This window comes from Atractosteus spatula, chromosome 2 (assembly GCF_055471065.1).
Source record: "Atractosteus spatula isolate fAtrSpa1 chromosome 2, fAtrSpa1.hap1, whole genome shotgun sequence".
Classification (NCBI taxonomy): Eukaryota; Metazoa; Chordata; class Actinopteri; order Semionotiformes; family Lepisosteidae; genus Atractosteus; species Atractosteus spatula.
Genome location: NC_142707.1, coordinates 66455556 through 66476199, shown reverse-complemented (window position 1 = coordinate 66476199; position 20644 = coordinate 66455556). Strand labels below are relative to the sequence as shown.

The 20644-nt window shown below is 44.6% G+C and overlaps 2 protein-coding genes across 2 annotated transcripts in view; both read left to right on the top strand.

The window, feature by feature from the left end:
• scaf8 (SR-related CTD-associated factor 8) overlaps positions 1–14357 on the top strand; it is a 91223-nt gene extending 76866 nt beyond the window's left edge. Inside the window, exon 21 of the mRNA XM_088909429.1 lies at positions 14291–14357. The gene's annotated coding sequence lies outside the window, so the exon portion shown is untranslated. The remainder of the gene's footprint in view (positions 1–14290) is intronic.
• Positions 14358–15838: 1481 nt separating this feature from the next.
• LOC148840091 (rho guanine nucleotide exchange factor TIAM2-like) overlaps positions 15839–20644 on the top strand; it is a 60181-nt gene continuing 55375 nt past the window's right edge. Inside the window, exon 1 of the mRNA XM_088909424.1 lies at positions 15839–17062. Within this exon, the coding sequence (XP_088765550.1) occupies positions 15839–17062 (1224 nt within the window). The remainder of the gene's footprint in view (positions 17063–20644) is intronic.

Sequence of the window (20644 nt, the reverse complement as noted above, 5' to 3'; positions counted from 1 at the left end):
CCAGAGGGCGATAGCAAAGTAGACACGAGGGCGCGCTCGCTGCAGAGCGGGCTGCTGGGCCCCCCTTCGGCTCAGTCACGCGCCCGATAAGGAAGGAGGTGACTGATTGGAAATTCAGCCAGCCGTGTGTGAATCAGCAGGGCCAAACAACAACAACAACACCACAGGAAGGCGTTCCACCCTGCTGCACAAGGAGCGAGACAGCAGGGCTTTCTCGGTGTAACCTCTCACCTTAAGAGAAAGTGCTTGTCAGCAGTATTACATGGAGCAGCGTTGTGGCGATATGCCAAATACTGGCCGAGGAACTTTGCCTTCAGTAGCTGTAGGGTTGTAAACGTTTCTATAGAGATTATTTTTGTCTCCGAACGGGCAGCGAGGCCTTAGATATTTCCCTTGATTCCCATGGCTTTGGACTTGGAGGTTTATACAGACAGGCCAGGAATGTTCTTAATACCAGCGAAGTTTAAAAAAAACAACTAAAACGGCGCTTCCTCATGTGTATCGGCGAGGTACTCCTTGAGCTTTCTGAGGCTTGCACGGCCTCAGTTTTACTTGTCCGAAATTTGAATGTCTGCGGCTCGCAGACTTTCAAGGCGGACACTGCAGTTCCACACATAGTCAATGTTCGCCTGATGTATATGGGCATATCTAGACACACAGGTTTGATAAACATGCCGGTTGGTCTTTTTTGTAAGGTGACTTTATGTAACCTGTAACTTACCCTAGGATTAAATGCTGTTTTATTTAAAATTAGAAATGTTAGCGTTCTAGAATAAACTTGGGCAAAACAAATTCTTTAGAAACAGCACCAACGTCAAGACATAAAATGTCCTCGTTGTCCTTTATTTGATTTTGTAAGGAGACGACTGCATAGGGGTGCTCTGTTAGCTTAAGAACAGTAACAAATGAGATAAGGCCATTCGAGCCATCAAGCAGATTCTGTAGTTGGTAGTTAACTGGAGGGGATCTGCATGAAGACAGGGTATTGGTTTCAACAACATAACTTTGTATTTGTTCTAAGCATAGGCGTTGCCATGACTGCTGTACCTTGCTTATTGGCTTGTGGGACAGCTCTGAGTTTATGCACAGAGTTAGAAAAATCCTGTGTGTGTCGCCTCACAAGCTCAAATTAATATTATGCTGCAGAGTAAACGGGACCCGTCTGATGTTTGCATATGCGGCGTTGCACAAATGTGGGCTTCAAAGCTGCACAGAGGTGGCGGCCACCATTAAAAGGGGAACGGTGTTATAAAATCCGTGTTGACCCAAAACCACCCAAATCCGTTCTGCACCCAGTGGGTCACCAGAGTATAGATGTGCAAGCATCTGAAATGATCGCCCAACGGCAGGGCCAAAACTGAAGGATCCACTTCATTTTGGCATCGCTGTCATTCCAGTGGAGGCCCTGTGCGTCAGTCTCTAGGGATTTCATTATTGTGGTGGAGGCTGGAAGAGAAGCTCTCAGCGTGTGCAGTGCACCAGCATAGTGCTGAATTGGTAGGAGCAGTGACCTTGACTTTGACCTGTATTATTATTATCAAATAATAAAATGCCCCAGATGTTCACGTTTGTCCTGATAGGTACAAAAATTTCCTAGACCGTCTGGAAATTGCAGGAAAACAAAAGAGCGTTAGGTTTAGTGGATTTGATGATCTTGACTCTGCTCCATTCTCGACTGCTTGCATCTTCATCTAGAGCCTTCTGAATCATTTGTGTACAACAACGTCTCGTCTTTTGAGAAGATAAGATCACATTATTGGCCGTATACAATTTCTTGTATTAGGAATTTGTCTTTTCGCCCTGACTTGCTCTCCATGAGACACACAGACGGGGAGAGAGAAGCTTGGGGTCAGAGCACAGAGTCAGCCAATTATACGGCACCCCTGGAGCAGTTGGGGTTAAGGGCCTTGGTCAGGTGCCCAACAGAGTAGGATTCCTCTGCCGGCCGCGGGATACGAACCGGCAACCTTCCAGCCACAGGTGCAGATCCTTAGCCACAGAGCCACCGCTCCGCAGACATGTAACGTGTCATCAAAAAAAAAAACACCCTGAATCATTACGTTTCGTTATCATGCTATCAACCAAGCGACCCAGATGGTGTTAATCTCCCAGCTTGTCACTGTAGGAGATGTTTTACCCCCCGAGACGAGGCTCTCTAAAGAAGTCCTGTGGTGGAGTGTGATTCTTGAAGCTGTGTCTCATGGCAGCTGTCACACACCCGGCCCTTTGTGTGCTGAAGAAAGGCTCTGCCTGCTGATCCTTCGCTCAGCTCATCGTGTGAAATCTCCCTCTCGCAGCAAACGCAGATTGTGTCATTCATGGTTCAGTTGGGCTCCTACTTCACATTGTCTTGTGCCTTGTTTTGTTTTTTAACAAATATCCGTCCGTGTTTCAATTCTAGTTGAGTCGCTATCAAATATTTTAAGGCAGTGGATAATATGACTGCCTTAAAAACCCCTTTAGGTTTTTTTCAAAGGGGTTGTTAAAGCATTTCAGATTATCCAGTCGTTGTTTAAGCCTTGGTTGTGCTGTAGCAGCTCTGTCTGTTGGCTGTTGCGGAGGAGAGCTCCAGAGCCTCACCGAACTGTGCTGAAGTCCAGCGTGTGTATGAGAATCTGACTGTACACAGTTTGTTTCCGGACTGCGGCGGCACTCCTCAGGAATTCCTGTATGATGAATTTGCCGGCTCGTGATGAATAGCCCAGGCCAAAAGGACGCCAGAGGAGCATCTGGATAGGGAAAGTAATTGGCTGCACGAGGCTCTTGTCCCTTTTTGTGCAGCAGGGTGGCAGGTGTGACCCTGCTCTCTGGGGGACAATATTGCATAATTTGGCGCTTTGTGCGTCTGACTCCTTAAGAAAAGACAGGACTTCTAAGAATGTCTCTCAGTGAGATAATAAATGGAAAAGGGAGCCTAATTGAATGTAGCCTTTTTTACATACCATCCTCCGAGACAAGGACTGGGGGATCGGCGCAGCCAACATCAATTCAGAAACGTAATTGAGTTTGAATCTGAGACCCGTACAAAACATTGTAGCAGAGCGTGCTTTTCGTTTTATTTTTGTTTGGAAGGGGGAAGTTAAAAGGTATTTGTTTGCTGTGTACACTATTGCTTGATTATTGCGCTCTTGGAAGGATTAGAGCGCTTTCTCTGGCAGGATTCATTTATCCCCTGTGCTGTTAGTCTTCACTATTTTGTCTTTGTTAGCAGCTGTTACATACCTCCTGTTGTATAGCTGGACAGTTCACTGATGGATTGTAGGATCTTACTAATTCATCACTAACAAGCATCTTATGTCAACAACTGGACCAAGAGCTAATTGTATTAATCATTGGATTTAATCGCTAAAACGGACTGGCAGGCTGCTATGTAACATTTAATGGAACAGTTCTTATTCAATTTGAGAACACATTAACCCGTTTAGGGTCTCTCGTGTCCTAAACGAATTCCTCTGAAAGTGGACAGAAGGAGCACAGAAGCTCGCGTAGTATTTCACATACTACAAAACTGGTCAGGACCCGGCAGTGTCCGTGATGCGCCAGGCGGAATGGAAACGGACAGCCCGGAAAGCGGGCCAGGGAAAAGAGCAGCTCGCGCGGTACCGTGTTGATAAGATCTGGGAGTGAGGCGGATAACGGGCAGGCAGAAGCTGCGATGAGCCACACCAAGTGCGAAGTCTGTCCCTCACACTACGGACGCAGCGGTTTTGCTGCAAGGAGATTTGGCCTAGTGTGCCTGCAATAAAGAAATCATGATAAAAAGAACCTTTGCACGGCAGCGCATTGGTTAGTGCTGGTGCCCTGGGTTCAGTTCCCATGTTTCCTCCCACATGGGTTTCCTCCCATGGTCTGGAGACATACTGGTAGGTTAAACTGGTTCTTGTGTCAAGGGGGTAGCCTGCTTTGTCCCCCTGACTTGCCAGGATAGGCTCTAGCTCCAGCTCCCCGCAGCCCTGACCTGCATTAAGCTGTTAGGAGGTGGATGTATGGATGTCAGCTGGACTTATTTTGTGTTGATGGGACCTTTGCTTGTAGTAACACCACTTAAGATGTGTCTTGCTTGTTGTATGGCTAAGCTTTAAATATGCAACAAGCAAATCAAGTATCTTCAATGGTGGACAAGAAAGATAGAAATACCAATAGAACAGGAATATTTTTCTCTTTCAAGAAAACCTGAAGAGAGGAGACCGACGAGAGAGTACCGTCAGTCAAGTTGTCCAACATGAATACCTGACATGTAGCATGTGTTCATGCCAAAGGATTTTAATGTTAAACTCTTTCTGTTTTCTGTGTGTTACTGCAGCGCAAGGATGCTATATTGAGCTATATCTTGATAAGCACATAGGTTATCGCGGTCAGCTCCTTCACCCTCTAGGAAAGACACAATACGAGGTCAGTGTCAAAGCTGTAAAATGAGGCTATTTTAGGAACTCATTTTAGAAGTATTTAGTTCTTAAAAAAAAGCATTGTACTGTATATTTATTGTTAAGAAATGGTGCGAGTTCTGTGAAATCATTGTTTTGGTCGTGTTTGAAAAAAGTAGTCTCTTTCTTTCCGTCCAGGACGGGAATTGAAAAAATTAGAATCCACTTTTACGGCTTTCAGATCCTGCAAGATGTTTTTGGCTTAGTATCCTGACTGGTAAGAAAAAACAGTAAAAAAGTCTGTGCAGAGTCAAGTGAAGTGAACTTGAGCCAGTGGCTGACAGGACCCTTGGGAGCTGATTAATATCCTTGGTAGCTGTAGGTGTGGATTTCCTCTCCTCTGTCTCTCGGAATAGTTTTCACAAAAGGACACTGGAAGCACAAAAGGGTTTTAAAGAGCCGTCGGCTCAGAGCCTTTTAGTTGCCTCGAGACTTTTTTCTTCTTTGGACGTCAAACTTTGTGGAGATAAATACTGGGTATCCAGTGTTAGAGGAATAACAGATTGGAAAAGAAACTTTTGTTTTGGGAGGGACGGTCTTTTGTTGCAGTCTGAAATATCTGGTCGGATCTCCCGGCTAGGAATCCTTCTGTGTCCCTCTGAGCACCCTGGATTGCTTGTGGTGAAAATCCCAATGAAAGCTTGTTGCGCTTTCGTGCAGATCCTCTCACGGAGATGGACTGTTGTGGAAAAGAGAGCTTGGGGAGGGAAAGGAGAAGAGTTGAATGGATTTACTTTTGTGATGAAGAGTCACAAAAGAAGTAGGAAGTAACCGATACATCCGCACACATGGTGTCTGTGTTGAAATAGGTAGGTTACAATTAAGGAACCTGTTTTTGAAGACTGGAGTCTGCCTTCATGCGTTTATGCATATCATAGGTGTGGTGGTTGGAGTATTGCGGTTTATTGACTTGAACAGAAAGACATCTAGCTTGAGTTTTGTTTTCTGTATTATGCTATTTTGGGGAGCCACGTGTAGCCACAGCTACTGCTTGCTAAATGAACAACAATCTCAATAACGGTAATCTGCTCTCAGTATTCTTTCTTGAAAGGCAGAGACAATTGAGAATTTCCAACGGATTTGGGAGTTGCCGGGCGGTGTACAGGGGAGAATCAAAATCTCTCAGGTTTGTGCTGGAAAGAAAAAGCAGCACCTTCATGCCTTAGAACGCCTGTCCACTCTGGGTCCGTTTCCAGATTTTAAACATCTGAAATATGACTGCTTGGCAGAAAACTCAATCTTGTTTATTTGCTGTATTCCAGCTTCAGCTATGCAACCAGAGAGGAGAAATAATAAATAGCTCTCAGTTAATGGTTCAGAGCAAGACTTGGTTACTAAAGTCCTCGTTGAAATGTGTAGTCCCCCTCCCTGCCCTCAATGAGGGGCAGGGTTTTGTGTGGATATAGTCGAATCCAGTTTCTGACTACAGTTATTTTGCGTGGCTGGAGTCTCCTTGCAGTGATGGTACTCATGGCTTTTCTAAAGGGCTGGTGGGTTTTTATCTCCCCAGACAGATAGTAAAGTAGTTTTTTATGAGATCTAGGCCCTGTTAGTGAGTGTCTTCGTGGGTATGCTAGTTTTGTTTATACAGTGCTGTATAGGTGAGCTATGTGTGGAGTCTCGTTTTTATTTACTGTAGGGCTCCACTCTGCTCCTGAAGTTTACTGTAAAATCCCCTGCAGGGAAGCCAGGTCTTTTTCTGTGAATGGTACAATTACTGCTCTATCTCGGGGCAGTAATAAAGTTTCAGTTTTTATGGGTGCTAATTATCAGGGAGTGGCTGGACTGTTGTGTTGCCTCAGCGGAAGCTGACTGCTGATTTTCTTGTTTGGCACATGCAGGCTCACAACATGAAAACTTAAATTTTTCAGAGATGGAAAAAATCTGGTCAGTGGGGCAGTGTTTATTCATGAATTATAGACAGAACACAATTTCCCTTAAGTAATCAAAATATCAGATTAAAACATTGAGCCTTTAAAAGTGTTGCCATGAAAAGCCTCTTTTTTTTTCTTCATATTCTAAAATAACCACTGAAGCCATTAATTTGGTTACTGAATGGCTTAATGAGTGCTAATGTGTTTTGTACTGTCTGGAGGAAGCACCTGCTCTTCATAAATATGTATGGATCATGCCACTGGGTGCTTTTTTTTTTGGCCTCCTGGCTCAACATGCAGAACCTTGATGGGTTATTTTCTTTTGAGTGCACTGCTGTAAGGACCTGGTAACTGAGAGAAATTAGGCTTATGAGCAGATGCCTTATTGTGATTTGGCTTTGTACACTAATTCAAGCAAAGTGTGAAATGTGGCCCGTGAATCATATTTCACACGGTTATAGTAATCCGTTCATGTTATAGAAAGGCGTATAGATCAGGCCGGTGGGTTTTACACATTTCAAATGCAGTTGGTGAAATGCAGCGATGTGAGTTGCTTGCTTTTACAGGGAAGTTTAGGTTTAGTGTGCTGTATGATTGTAAGAGGTCAACAAAGACCACAGTGTAGTTCCTGTCATGATGATCAGTTTATCAATGTCAAAGTGTTAAGTTAGTGTTCATCCAAAGATCCACCTCACTACTTTTGCCTTTTCTTAAATGAAAAGGAGGAGTTTTTCATTGTGTGTTCAGCTTGGTAACCGGTGTTGCAAGAGCCCAATCACTGTTCTTTATTATGGACTGATATTCCACACTTTAGTTTGGTTTATGTTGGTTTTGTTTTATAACATGAAATTTGGGCCGTTCTGGGCTAGAACATAGAGTAAACATCCTCAGTTTCATTTCAAGGGTCAGTTTAAGGATCACATCCAGATTACTTAAATCGTTTACTTCCAAGTGTAAAATAAACATGATTTACTTAAACTGGCCTTTGGTGATTGCAGTATGTTGCAATTCTTCCAAAAAAAACCCCGAATTTGAAAATAAACATGATTTCTTTTTTTACCGTCCTGAGGATGGGTATTTTGGACATTTTTTTTCCAGATTGCCGATTCTGTGTTTTTGGGGGGAAAGCGCTAAAGTGTGAAAGTGTTCAAATTAGCCAGTGTTTTTGGCCATGGGCTAGCCTGCATAGCCATCTCATCACCATAACCGGAATGCCAGGGAGACCCGTCTGTTATGGATTTGGAGTGCTTGAAGCTTGATAGCCAGAGGACTGTGTGTGTCGTGCTCCTTTTGTTAAAAAGGGGGAGTGGAGGGGGGCTTCCTTTGTTGTCCTGTTGTAAAAAAAAAATTGTGAAACACGCTGAAACGTCATTCTTTTTAATTCGAGCAGTGAGAGCGCCCTCTGTTGGGGTGTTGTTGTCCATGCTGTGCTGTTGCTCGCTGAAGTGTTGTCTTTGTCAGGTATGGGGCAAAATATTTGTGAGCTTTTTGAGAAAAGGCGTCCGTTTCCATCAGGTGTCAGTTTAGGAATTAGCATGAGCTATGATACAGTAAGGTATAAAACGATTGTTTTAGGTGAAGATAATCGAGCTGGATGAATTATGAAGTAGCATTCATATAAAAATTGGGACTTTTAAATACATGGGTAAAGATAGTCGCTTTGATTTTCCAAAGGGGCCCGGCATTCATGTTTGATAATTGCAGTACTCCTAACTCTGGTTTTTTAGAATTTTTTTTACGCAAGTCCTCATCATTCATTTTAATTGAATCAATGTTAGTGGAATCAGAGCTCATTTGGCCTTTTCATAAGTGAACTCATACATTTTTTTGTTTGTTTTTTGTTCTGTACTGAAACAAATTTGTCCTGTTCGAATTAGTGTAACTTAGAAAATCCTTTAAAGAAGAAAGTCTCATTGTTGCGTCTGGTCTTCCACGCTTCTGTTTAACTCCCCCTGTGAACTCGAAAGGGGGCCTACAAACTGTCAAAACAGTCTGGTCTGTCTTCAGCTGTGAACTGGCAACATTGTTCGGCATTAAGTTATATCGAGTGTGGACTTGGGGTTCCCTTTACTGAAGTACCTTGTAATAGAACCAGTCCCCCAGCCAGGATTCGAACCCACAACCTTCCAGCGACACGTCCACAGCCCCAGCCACTGCTCCACACTGCTGACTAAAGTTAAATTTTGACTTCCACGCCTCCTCTTGTATGCAATTTAGAGTGAAGCGTGTGTTTTTCAGGCTTTGAACAAGGACACGAGGCAGACCTGGCCTGTGTAACATTTGGTCCTTTTAGCAGTCATAAGTCTGGCAGAATGCACGTGACCTTCACCTTTTGTCTTTCCTCTCGCCTTAATTAGTTGGAAACGGTGAGCACAGCAGCAGCCCTCTTGTTAGTAAACCCCCCCACTTTCTCTCATTCAGTCAGGGCAGTGGTTACCTTCCTCCTGAGTTCTCTCGTGGTAATTGTGGCATGCAGGGTCAAACAAGAGCCCAGTCATAGTGTGTTCCCTGGTGACTCGGAGGCATTATGGCAGGCTGTCTGGGCTAATCATTTCAGGCGGACCATGGAAAACCACTTTGGTTAAGCCTGCATCACCCTGTTCCACCAGTGGAAAAAAATTCTACACTCAGAGGGTGTAGCTAGCACATAAAAATACATCCCTACCAGAATGCAGGCTTTTCTCTCCCTCTCTCTCTTTCCTCTTAATGGTTTTGCTTTTGAAGATTGCTAGGCAGCGACCTTCTGGGCTTGTGAAGGGAGTCTCTGTGCATTTGTGTTAGAGAGACTTAAAATATCCAGCGTGACATCAGAGAGCACTAAGTTCTTCTCGTGCGTTTGTGTTCAAATGGCTGATAGATTAAAGCCCTGAACAGAGGTAAGGATTGTTTTTGCTTTGCTTTTGTTTTTAGTTTTCTTACGTGGGTTTAAGAGGGGGGAAAAAACTTCACAGGGCTGCTTTTTATCCCCTGCACAGGTGTGGAGTAGCAGAGTCTCTGGATCTCTGAGACCCCCAGGGAAATGAGCCGTTTCCTTTGTTTGGCTCCTGTGTTATTTGCCACACCATGTTATTTTAGCATAGTCGGAGAGAAAACGAATGTTTTGTGTGCGTGTGTTCTACAGAATACAAGTTTCTTTCATCTGCTGCTGTGTTTCTGTAGTGGACTCATTGTGATGGACCTGTTTTGTCAAGGGAGTGCAGCTTACAATGTTTAACGAGGCCTGTTTGCTTTTGCTTTTTAACCCTCTTTGAGCATATGAAGAACGGTTTGTTATTAGCAGCAGTTTGGAGTTATGTTGTTAACTGAATGTGATTTAGGCTCCTCGGAGCAGAGTCTGTTTTTATTTTCCTTATGCTTTCCTGTTCCCACTCTACCCCTGTCGTACTTGGTGGAAGGACAAGATTTGAACTCTGTCTGGGGGGTTTTATTTTGCTTTTTAGTCTGAAGTGTTTTGTGTTCTCTTTTACTGAGCTGTGTTGTGATGGCAATGTGAATCACTTTCAGGAAGGCAGCCAAGATCATAGAACAAAATGAAAACTATGACTTTAAGACACTTGTCAGAATAAAATAAACAATTTTAGTTCAGAATCCTGTTGTACTGTGTAGATAATATTCCTACTAGTTGGTTCCTGAATGAATACACGTTATCCCTGTAATTTTGAATTAGGATATATACATGTTTATCCCTCATGTGTCTGAAACTTTGTCATTTCTTTTTTGCACTTAGCGTTGTCCCTGCTGGTTGTCGGTGCGGTGCTTAATTTAGTCTCATGTTGAGAATGAGGTCAAGAAGTGCACGGCAATAAATAGAATAGTCAGCCCTCACCAGGATGGGTAAAATTTAAAAAAAGCTTTTTTCACTGTTCATGGTTTATAATTTTTCAGCAGCGAGGCAGAGGGTGGGATGGCAGCAAACCAATCCGCATGTTTTAGCTAAGCTGTCCAGCTCTGTGATATTTTTTAACGTGTCGAGGCTGTAAGTGGTAATTCCTTGTGAAAACCTACAGATTCTTGACTTCCTTCTGTGTTTGGTAGATGAAGGCCACTGCTGCTGAGAAGTGATTGTTATACTAAATTTAATTGCACAAAGGCTTAAAAAGCACTTTTAAATCGCAGTGAGCTTTATAGACTTCATACTTGCCGAAAGCTTTGACCTAATGCGTCAACAATACCATGGTGTAGAGCAGTACTGGATATTGCCATTGGAAAGTGAGCAATTTTAGGTGCTCCGTTTTAAAAAAAATCAATAAAAGTGGCCTTTCAGGGTTGTTTCACCATACAGCTGGGCATCAGTTTGTAAAGGTAGATTCTGCACATTGGTGGTGGTGGAGGGGAGTCCCCATTACCTGTAAAGTGCTTTGAGTGGAGAGTCCAGAAAAGCGCTTTATATGTGTAAGCTATTATTATTATTATTATTATTATTAAAGAGGTGTGCTGCCTTGAGTTACGGGTAAGCCTGCTTTTCTTTACTGCAGTCTTGGGTTTATAGGCTACAGGCTGTGCATCATAGGAGTCTTTAAAGACTTAATTGCTGCTTGACTGCATTAGTTTCTCTCTCGCTTAATCGAGGGCATTGCACCCCCCCCCCCCCAAAAATAAAAAAACAAAAGGAGGAATTTTTAATTGCCTTGTATATTTATATTTCCGAAAACCATGTCCTTGTAATAGAGCAAGAGGCTCCGGCAGTCAAAGTATTCTGGGCAAGAGGGAGACTAAACAAAGGGGTTGATTGCAGCAAGACCCACTTCCAGCCTTGTAGCAGCTCTCAAGAATGCAGGGCAGCGGTTACGGGCGGCTTTTCAGAAACGGCAGATGGCCCATACGAAGGCTCAACAAAAGTGTGATGCAACACGCACAATATGCTTTTATTAGCGCATGTCACAGCGTAAGGTGGAGGCGACGCACAGACAAAAAGTGGCTCAAAAGTTGTCGTCCACACAGTACTTGCCTGGTGACTTTTGGCTTTTCCCAGAGGCTGCTGATATGTCGGAACCCATTGAGACGTCTCCCCAATGTTTCCCCTTTTAAATAGCTTATTATGTTGATCATTAAGCTTAGGCAGGAGTCTCAAACTCTTTTCCTGGAAGGTTGAAGTTTTCTGTTAATCTAATTTAACTCCATTATTATTGTAATACTTCTAACCAAGCTGTGAGGCGTTTCATAGGTTTGATCTTTAACGACGTGCATGTTTTGTACATAAGAACCCTTACAAGTGCAAGGAGGACATCCGGTGTATTTAACCAGTTTGGTAGTTAGCAGCTAATTGATCTGAGGATCTCATCCAGTTGTTTCTTGAAAGAAGCCAGGGTATTGGCTTCAACAACATGGCTGGGCAGCTTGTTCCACACTCCCGCAACCCTTCGTGTAAAGAAGTACCTCCTGTTCTCGGTTGAAATGAACTTGCATGAAGTTTCCACTTGTGTCCTCTGGTTTTGCTGATATGGGGAGGATCATGTCTGTGCCGTTGAGGAATTTGAGTACTTGAATCGGGTTCCCTTCACAGTCTTCTCAGTTCCAGACTAAAATGTGTTAAGGCATTTTAGCCTGTCAGTGTTGGATGGTCCTTTAAAGCCCAGGAATGAATCTAGTGCTCCCGTCCGTATTGGTTCTAGAGCAGTAATTTTGTTTTTCTATAAAGTGATTTAAAATTGTACACAATTACAAATTATTCTAATTTAGGTCTTACTAGTGCATTGTTCAGTTTTAATACTCCTTGCTTTAAATTGGACCAATAGTTGTAAAATTTTAAGGATCTTAAGGAAAATTCTTCATATGCGTATATACAGTGTATAAGAGCATAGTATAAAATAACTTAATTGACACCAGACCTTCAAGGAATTAAGTTTGAAAACCCTTGGCTTAAGGGATGTAGTTTTTGTATATTCATTCCACTGTCCTTTCTGTCGAAAATAATGACTGGCATATTTGGTCATTTCACCTTCTGTTTGTGTTATATGCTGTACATCTATTTTTATGGTGCTTTTTTTGGAAAGATTTCCACTTTCAGGCTTTTTAGAGTGTATTTTGTTTAAACAGTCACTTCACTTTTATTGCAAAGCCAAATGTCAGCATGAACAGATTAGGCTTCTCCAGTGGAGTTGCTTCCCACAGCTGAATGAAGCAGAGGTTGTGTTTTTTAGAGTCTCTGTGCCACTTGTGACTAAGCTAAGGGTCGATATGGCTGGCTGTGGCAGCAGCTCCGGTCTTTCAAATTCCCTGCGTCGCCAACCTGCAGGGCCACGTGAGCCGTCTGCTACAGGTCTTGTCCTCACGCACCAAGGCCCTGAAGGCCACTGCCTGTAAGGAAAGCTGCTTAAGAGCCTCAGGAGCCCTGTGCAGTGTCAGAGATATGACTTCTATACACTTCACCTTGATGGCTTTGGGAAGCAGCTTCCTTAATGAAATTCAGCTGCACTTCAGATTTAGGCTAGCTGTTCAATGCATGTTTGTGTCAGTGCTTGTGGATCCTGCTTTCATTAATGTTTAACATTAAACCAAAAACTTCATATACTGTATGTGTCCTTGGGATATTACGTGGACTAGCCCAGTGACGGAGTCTAGTCTCTGTTATGTTCACCTTCTCTGGTTAATTGTAAACACCTAAAAGGAGGGTTTCCAAAGGACACTTTACAGGAGAGAAAGATCCATGAGTGGGGTTTTAACAGAATTACAGATAACAACCCTCTGATGCGATTTGGGAGGTACAGTAGTCTCACAATAAGGAACAGTGAGCAAGCAACTGTTGACTGGCCAGAGGTCTCCCAGCTGTGTCTCCAGCCCGACTGCGTCAGCCTCGTGTAGAAGAGATGAGGCCTGCTGGGAATGTGCCCTCCCTCGACTCAGTCGGCCTCTGTCTTTTCTGTGTCTGGTGTGGAAACAGGCAGTGGTCGGTCTCAGCCCCAGTTTAAGAAAACACTGCTGTTATTCTTGTCAAAGAAGCCGAGACGTAGCTACTGTTCTTGTTCTTGGCTGCTTCCTGTATTTTTCTTAACACCCACAATTAGTCCTTTGTAGCTGAATTTTTGCATTGTATCTCGAATGCTCTTACAGGGGGATATCAGCTTTAATTGTATGGAAATGGGGTGTAGGTGTATTCGCCATGAGCCAAGTTAATTCCATATAAAGGCAGATGAAATGTGTACAGGAAAGAGTTTTTGGGGTGGTTACGTAGTCCGTGGAGGAGAGTATTATAGCAGTGCAGTGCAGTGCTGTAACTGATGCTTTATTTGGCGTTCATTGGTGGCGCAACTTGGCAGCTGACAGAAAAATGAAAATTACATGGGATTCCAGAGTTCAAAAACAAATACTGGCCAACTGAAGCTGCTTTTAAAAACTTTCCCGGCCCCTCAGATCAAACGTCACTGAGCGCTACAGAGCACGAAAAAATGTAGCTTGCGTGTACCTTTTTTTTTTTTTAAAAAAAAGGAATTTTCTTGAATGAAAATGTGATATAGACTAGTAATGTACCCCTTTTAAAAAGGAGGGTGGCCAAAGGACACTGCACATAAGTGAAAGATCCAGCTCGATGATGGATCTTGAGTGAGGATTTAAACAAATTACAGATAACGGCTCTCTAAGGTAATTTAGGAGGGAGTCTCACAATAAGGAGCTGGACAAGGGTTTTTTTAGGTACACTGTAGATATGCTGTTAGTCCTGGGAATGCAGGGCCCTTGTATGTGATGTTAGTGATAAATAAGATATAAACATCCCATGTAGCCCTTTATATCCCAACAGAAGGAACTCAAAACCAGCATACAAAGAAACTGCTTGCTAGTGGAGAGATTTAAGAATTGTAATTTAATCTCTGCTTCCTAATCCATTAACTATGGTTGTCAGATTGAAGGTCCACAAGCAAAGAATCACTATTGTCATTGTGACATATCAGTAGATTTCCTTGTGTGCGACCGTTTGTAGCCTGGATGTACGGTAGAAAGCAGCATTGGTCTTGCATGTTTTTTACACATACCGTACCCTCTTCTTTCTGCTTTCAGATGACCTTAAGGAGGCTGGACTGCTGTAGTTGTACAGACAATGCAGTTTGGTGGGATTTCTACTGATAGCAGAGACAACCGTTGGTAAGGAATTCAGTTTCCATTCATGTTTTATCAGTTTTGTTGTATTGCAGCTCCAGTTCATTTTTAGAAAAAAAAGCTTAAAAAAAAGTCTCTGAGCCATGTTTTATTTTTAGAGTTTGCGCTACTGATCCGGGTGTCATTCTGGGCTGTTCCTCTGTTTTGTTGGAAATGAGAAATGTTTTTTCTTTGATGGTCATGCACATCTCTGGCTAATTAAAGGCCTTTTAGTCTCTCTGGAACTCATTCCATGCTCCTGTCACACATAACATCCGTTAAGCACATAAAACAGCTGGTCACAACTCCTTGTCGTTTATTATGATATTGTACATTTAACTAAACTACCCGAAGATGTCTTTCCATGGAGATTCAGGCTTGTTTATCGACGTGTATGGATGCTTCAATGAAAAGTCTAGACAATATAGCTATATATGTCATCTAACGAAATTTTGTATTTGTTATATTTAATAATAGTTAAGCATTGTTCACTGATCCAAAAATGGGAGTAGCTGAGAGACACTTTTACCTAAGCTGATCCTTTTATATAAATATATTTGTATTAATAAATGTAATGACCTACAGTATATACCAGACTTTAACCTGCCTTTATTTTAAATTAGCTGATGCTGCATAACATTTTCAAACAGTAATTTCAAGCCAGTATTTTACAGGTTTCTGCATGTTGTGTACGACTTCAGAAAACAGGCGAACAGTACAGGCAAATGAGCCTCTCCCAGACCTTCATGTTTTCTTCATGTTTATGCTTTCCTTCTTGAGACGCTCAGAATCAGAATCACAGCCACCTTATTTGCGGAGTACGTCATGCCTACAAGGATTCTGACCAGGTGTCTTGATGCAAAACCATAGAAACGATCAATAATAGGTGTACTGCACACTTCACACAAAGACCACGCACAGCTCCGCAGTTACACACGCCCTGCGTCCTGTATCCATGTGTCCCGGTTAGGCAGGGCGAATGCCACGTGGAAGAAGCTGTTTTGGTGCCGGGGGGCCTGGGAGTTGACCGGTCTCCCCGAGGGCGAGTTTCGAAACGGGGGGCGTCCTGGATGAGGCGGGTCAACAATGATGCTAACATCAAGTACTCGAAAAGAGTCGGGGTGTTACCCTGGCATCCTGGCCAAATTTCCCAGGTCTTTTGATTTGCCTTTACCAGTCATGGCCTCCTAATAATCCCCGTCTCTGAACTGGCCTCATCACTCTGCTCTCCTCCCCACTGAGAGCTGGTGTGTGGGGAGTGTACTGGTGCACTATGGCTGCCGTCGCATCATCCAGGTGGGGGCTGCACACTGGTGGTGGTGGAGGGGATCCCCATTACCTGTGAAGCGCTTTGAGTGGAGTGTCCAGAAAAGCGCTATATAAGTGTAAGGATTTTTTGTTAACATGGCTGCCTCCCGCGGTGACCAGGTGTCTCGTGACAAGCGTGTCCTCTTCCCGTTGCAGATCAGAATGGGGAACTCCGACAGCCACTACAGCCTTCAGGGGTCCAAGAGCGGCGGCGGCGGCGGCGGCGGCGGCGGCGGCGGCTTCATCCTCCCCGGCAAGCAGAAGGCCTGCTCCCTGCGGTTCCGCGCCGTCCACGCGAAAGACGAGCACTCCCGCTCCCCTCACGGCTGGGGCCGCGGCGGGGGCGCGGGAGGTCCGGGGTACAAGTCGCGGGCTCTGGCCCGGGGCTGCCTGTCCCAGCACAAGGGCGGCCAGCCGTACGTCCCCCGCCATTACGACTATGTGACCAAGGGAGGGAAGACCGGCGCCGGCAGCAAGCACGGGACGAGCCCGCCAAGCAGGGGCGGCCAAGCCAGCAACTTCCTGCTCGTGCCCGAGAACGGTTTTCCCTATGCCGGCGGCGAGCTGACAGGAAATCACTACGTAGCCGCCGGGGAGCGCAATGGCCACGTCGCGAACGGACACGGGACTCCCGAGAAGGTTTCCCTGGCAGACCTGGATGGAGACAAGAGCAGCCCCAAGGTGCTCATCAAAACGCTCGGCAGGTTCGACGGCGCCATGCGGGTGGAGTTCACCAACACCAACAACAACAAGCTGGCCGTGGACGACTCCGGCGGGCCTGTGCAGTTGCTAAAATACTCCCCGACGCCGCAGGCCCCGCCCGACAACCCAGAGATCCTCAGGAGGCACTCCCTGGCCGTCTCCGAGGCAGAGCCGAGCCTCGCGCCGGCGGACGCGGGCCTGAGAACTAGCAAAGGAAGCTCTCTGAGCTCGGAGTGCTCCTGGTACGACTCTCCCTGGGGCAACGGTGCGGAGCTCAGCGACATGGACAACGCGTCCTCCTCCGCCAGGACCGCAGACGCCAGCGCCGGAGAGGCGGTCCCGCCCAGCGACCAGCAGCTGCTCGGCCGGCGTGCGTCTCCGGTTTCCCTCCAGGACCTGTACAGGGACGCCGGCCTGGCCGCCACCTTCCCCGCCGCGAAGGAGCTGTCGAGCCGGTACCTGGGCGTGCCGTGCGGCGGCCACCGTGCGTCCTTCGTGTCCACACTCGATGTGGCGGCCCAGGGGGACTGCCCGGGCGCCAAGCAGTATGCCTCCTACACCCTGCCCTGCCGGAGGTCGAAGCCCATCGTGGAGGGCAGTGCCAAGAAAGACACCCTGAAGAGCCGCATGAGGCGCATCAGTGACTGGACCGGGAGCCTGAGCCGAAAGAAGAGAAAACTGCAGGTGAGACTCTATTTACGCGCTTCAAAATGGCTGACCACCCGATCAAAACATTCTCGACACAGGGACGGGACATCACGTTTCGGTGTAAGGCGGGCTGAATATGCCGGTAAATTCTCCATTATAATTATTTCCCTCCAGACGTGGATTCTTCTGGCCCTTTTTCCCCAAACGGTTTCCGATATGACAGATACTGTATCACGGCCCGTCAGATTGCCACGGGTCATCTTGGTTTTGCAGCAGCAATAAAATGGGAAATCGCTAATGCGCTTTCTCTCTCGGGGAGCCAGTGCCTGATAGATGTAGATGCAAATGCATGCAAAAAATGTTCTGTTATCGAGGGGGGGGGGGGGAAACGTCTGTTATCGAAAACCGACTGCTTTTCTCATACCAGGATTTTCTGAATGCTCGAGATAGCTCGTTTCAAAAGGGAACTTGATAGACAGTACATTTCCGTAATAGTTACAATTTTTTTAAATTGTGGGAAAAGGAGCTCTGCTATTGAATTTCCCCATTTTCTTTGTTTTCCTTGTCTGGTTTTCCTGCACGCATAACAGATCTGCTTTGATTGCTCGCAGCTTCTCACATGCAGTGTGCATGAGTGTCCGAGAACCGGACCGTGAGGTGGCTGATGCTTCCGGTGGTGTTGATGGTATTTTTTTTTTAACCACAGCCCTTATAGCACAATTTCTCTGTTCAGAACACCTGCTTAAAAATATAAAAGTGTGTGTTCAGTGGGAAGGTGTAGGGGGGAGCTGTGTTTGCATGCTGTGTATTAATACCTGCAGGGGAGAGCGTTCATGCTGGTGGGTTGCTGTGCAAACCGTCCTCTAGTCATGGGTGTTCCAAGGAAAAGGTGCCGTTTCCAATCCTCCAGCACTTCACATTGGCATTGAATTCTTGATCTGTATTTTCGAACTGTTTTTTAAATAGTGCTAATATTCAGAGCAGGCACTGTGTACAAACATCTGCATGTGGCGACTTTTTCCTGTTGTGAGAACTGCACCGTGCTTTTTAAAGACGCTGTTCCACCTCCCAGCCCCACGAGTGGACATCACTGACAGCATTCACGCCCCGGGGAATTTCGTTTCTGCTTGGCAAACACCAACTTAATTTCCCAGCTTGTTAGGCAGACTAAAAGAGAAGCGATAACCTGACAGGTTTTTGGCCGGGCCCACCTGGGGTGGAAGCGCGCGTGGGGCAGTAGCGCGCCGCGTAGCCGAAAATTAAAGCAGCTTCTGTATGCCAAATGCCAATGAAATAGCACCAGCTGTCCGGGATGTGTCTCGGGGCTCTGAAAATTAGATCTGTGACGCTGCCGAAGACAGGACGTCACTACAAGCTAGGAAAGAGAGCTTCCACACGGGATGTAAAACGCCGACAGTCTTGCAATGAAAAGCCGAAGGGACTTGTACAAGCCTGCTGTATTTGCCAGGGTAAGCAGGGACGCTGGCTGAAAAGACCCCCCTCACCATGGTCTGTCACAATATGTATGTATTCACTTTCTTTTGCCCTTCAGGGGTCTCGGCAACCAGAGGGGACAGTGCGTTTGTGGTCGCGTGGAGGAACTTGTGAAACACTGGTCCGGGGTGGCCTACTGCTGCCGTACATGCTCTGGGGCCTCGGCGTGCACTCAGAGTAAAAATGTGCTCGTAAAAAGTGCGCTAAGTAAGAAACAAAGATGAAAAAGATTTTTTTGGGGTATAAGTAGAGGTTTCTAGGTGGTTATCTAACTACAGTGAAATGGCCTAGATGGGTTGAAGTGTCTCTTCTCCTTTATGACCGATCTTATATTTAAAGCCCATAAAAGCGGGGCTTTAAAGTTTGTTTTGTGATTTACATCTTCTGGCTCCGATTTATAACAGCTTAATGATCTTTGACATAAGAAGATGTGGGTGAAAAAAATATATATGAATTGCTGTTATTCCTGTGTATGGACATCTGCTTTTAATGGTTTGTGTTGCTATCCCGGTATAATGAACTCCACGTTTTCAGGAAAGTAAAAAAAAAAAAATGGTTTTAGGTGAGGAGTGAAGTATTCTAACAGCACACCTGCATTCAATAGGCGGTCTCACAAATAAAAAAGTACGTTTTAACTTGGGCAAGAAGTTCTAGCTTTCTTCAAGGTGATTTGTACATTTGTCATTATTGAAGCTGGACTTCCCCTAAATGCGTGGAAAGCAGTCAGTGTGCTAGAAAGCTCTACAAAGCTCTGTTCGTGACGTAGTCAAGGTAATCGTGCTAGTGACGATTCAAAATATTAACCGTTAGGGCATAGTATCTGTTGTATCAGATATTTATCTGATGTAGTTGATGTGCAGTTTTTAATTTAGTGGAGATCTGTGCTGTCTTATGTTTATTATATATGGAGATATATAAAAAAAATCAAATTAATATTTGAATATATACAATAGAATTTAACGCATATACATGCTTCTCGGTGCATTTTAAAATTAATTTGTTAGACTTAAAATTCCTCCGCAAGGAGCTTCAGTCTGCTCAAGCCTCCCCAGTCACTTTATCATCAGCGTTTAAACTGTTATTTCGTTAGAGGTGGTGTTTAAACCACCTTTAAGGAATCACTTGGAATGTTTTTAACAACGACAACAACAACAACAACAACAACAACAACAACAAAAAAAGGAACTGTTACTTAATACAGGGATGTCGTATAAGATGAATAGTGACTGTGCACTCCGAGATTCCCAAATATTATTTTGGGGACATCTACTTTCAGTACAAACTCCGCAATACTTTCAAATCCAGAAAAAAATTCTATTATGTTGTTTGTAACAATGAAAATAAGAGCTGTGACTGAACTGTCTACAGCCGTTATTAGCTAAATTACTGCTCTTTTGTTTACATTCTGTTGATGGCTCTGAAAGTGCTAGGGTTAGCTGACCAGACGATTGATGCCATATGTATCTCTTAATAATGCCTTAGTTTCTGCAAGGCTGCCTAGTCACATTTGCCCTGGTTGCATTGCACTCGGCTATCCGATTTCAGTTCCTTTTCATGCTTTAGTATTCCCCTGTTCACGGGCTTACTCCACGTCTTGTTTGGTTAAGTGGGCTTCCAGAGTTCACAATTTACAGGTGTTCTTTTGTTAACTTGTTACTGGCGTGGAAGGGATGATGCAGAATAATGCCCGCCTCTTTGTAGGACTTAAAGGAATTTTAAAAATTATTTCCAGCAGCTTCTTGTAAGGGAAAGAATCAGCCCTGCCCGTGCCAGATCCTTCCTGCTCTGTTTCTGTTGTCGTCCTCAGAACGAGTATTCAAATTACAATTGTAATGTTGCATCTGTAGTTTTCATGAAATCCGTTTTGTTTCCCTATGGCCCTGGTGCATGACTTTTGAAAGTCTAGTTACATGCAGTCCTCTGTAAAACTATTCTGACCCTTCTTATTGTGTGCCACCTTGTGAAATTACAAAATAATACACGCATATTTTTTTAAAAAAAATTTGAAACCTAAATACTCAACCTGAAGACTTCTAACGATAAGAAACGTTGCAGCAAATGTTGGCAAAAATTGAAGAGACAAAAAACAAATGTTGATTGCATAATGTAAGTAAGGAGACCTGT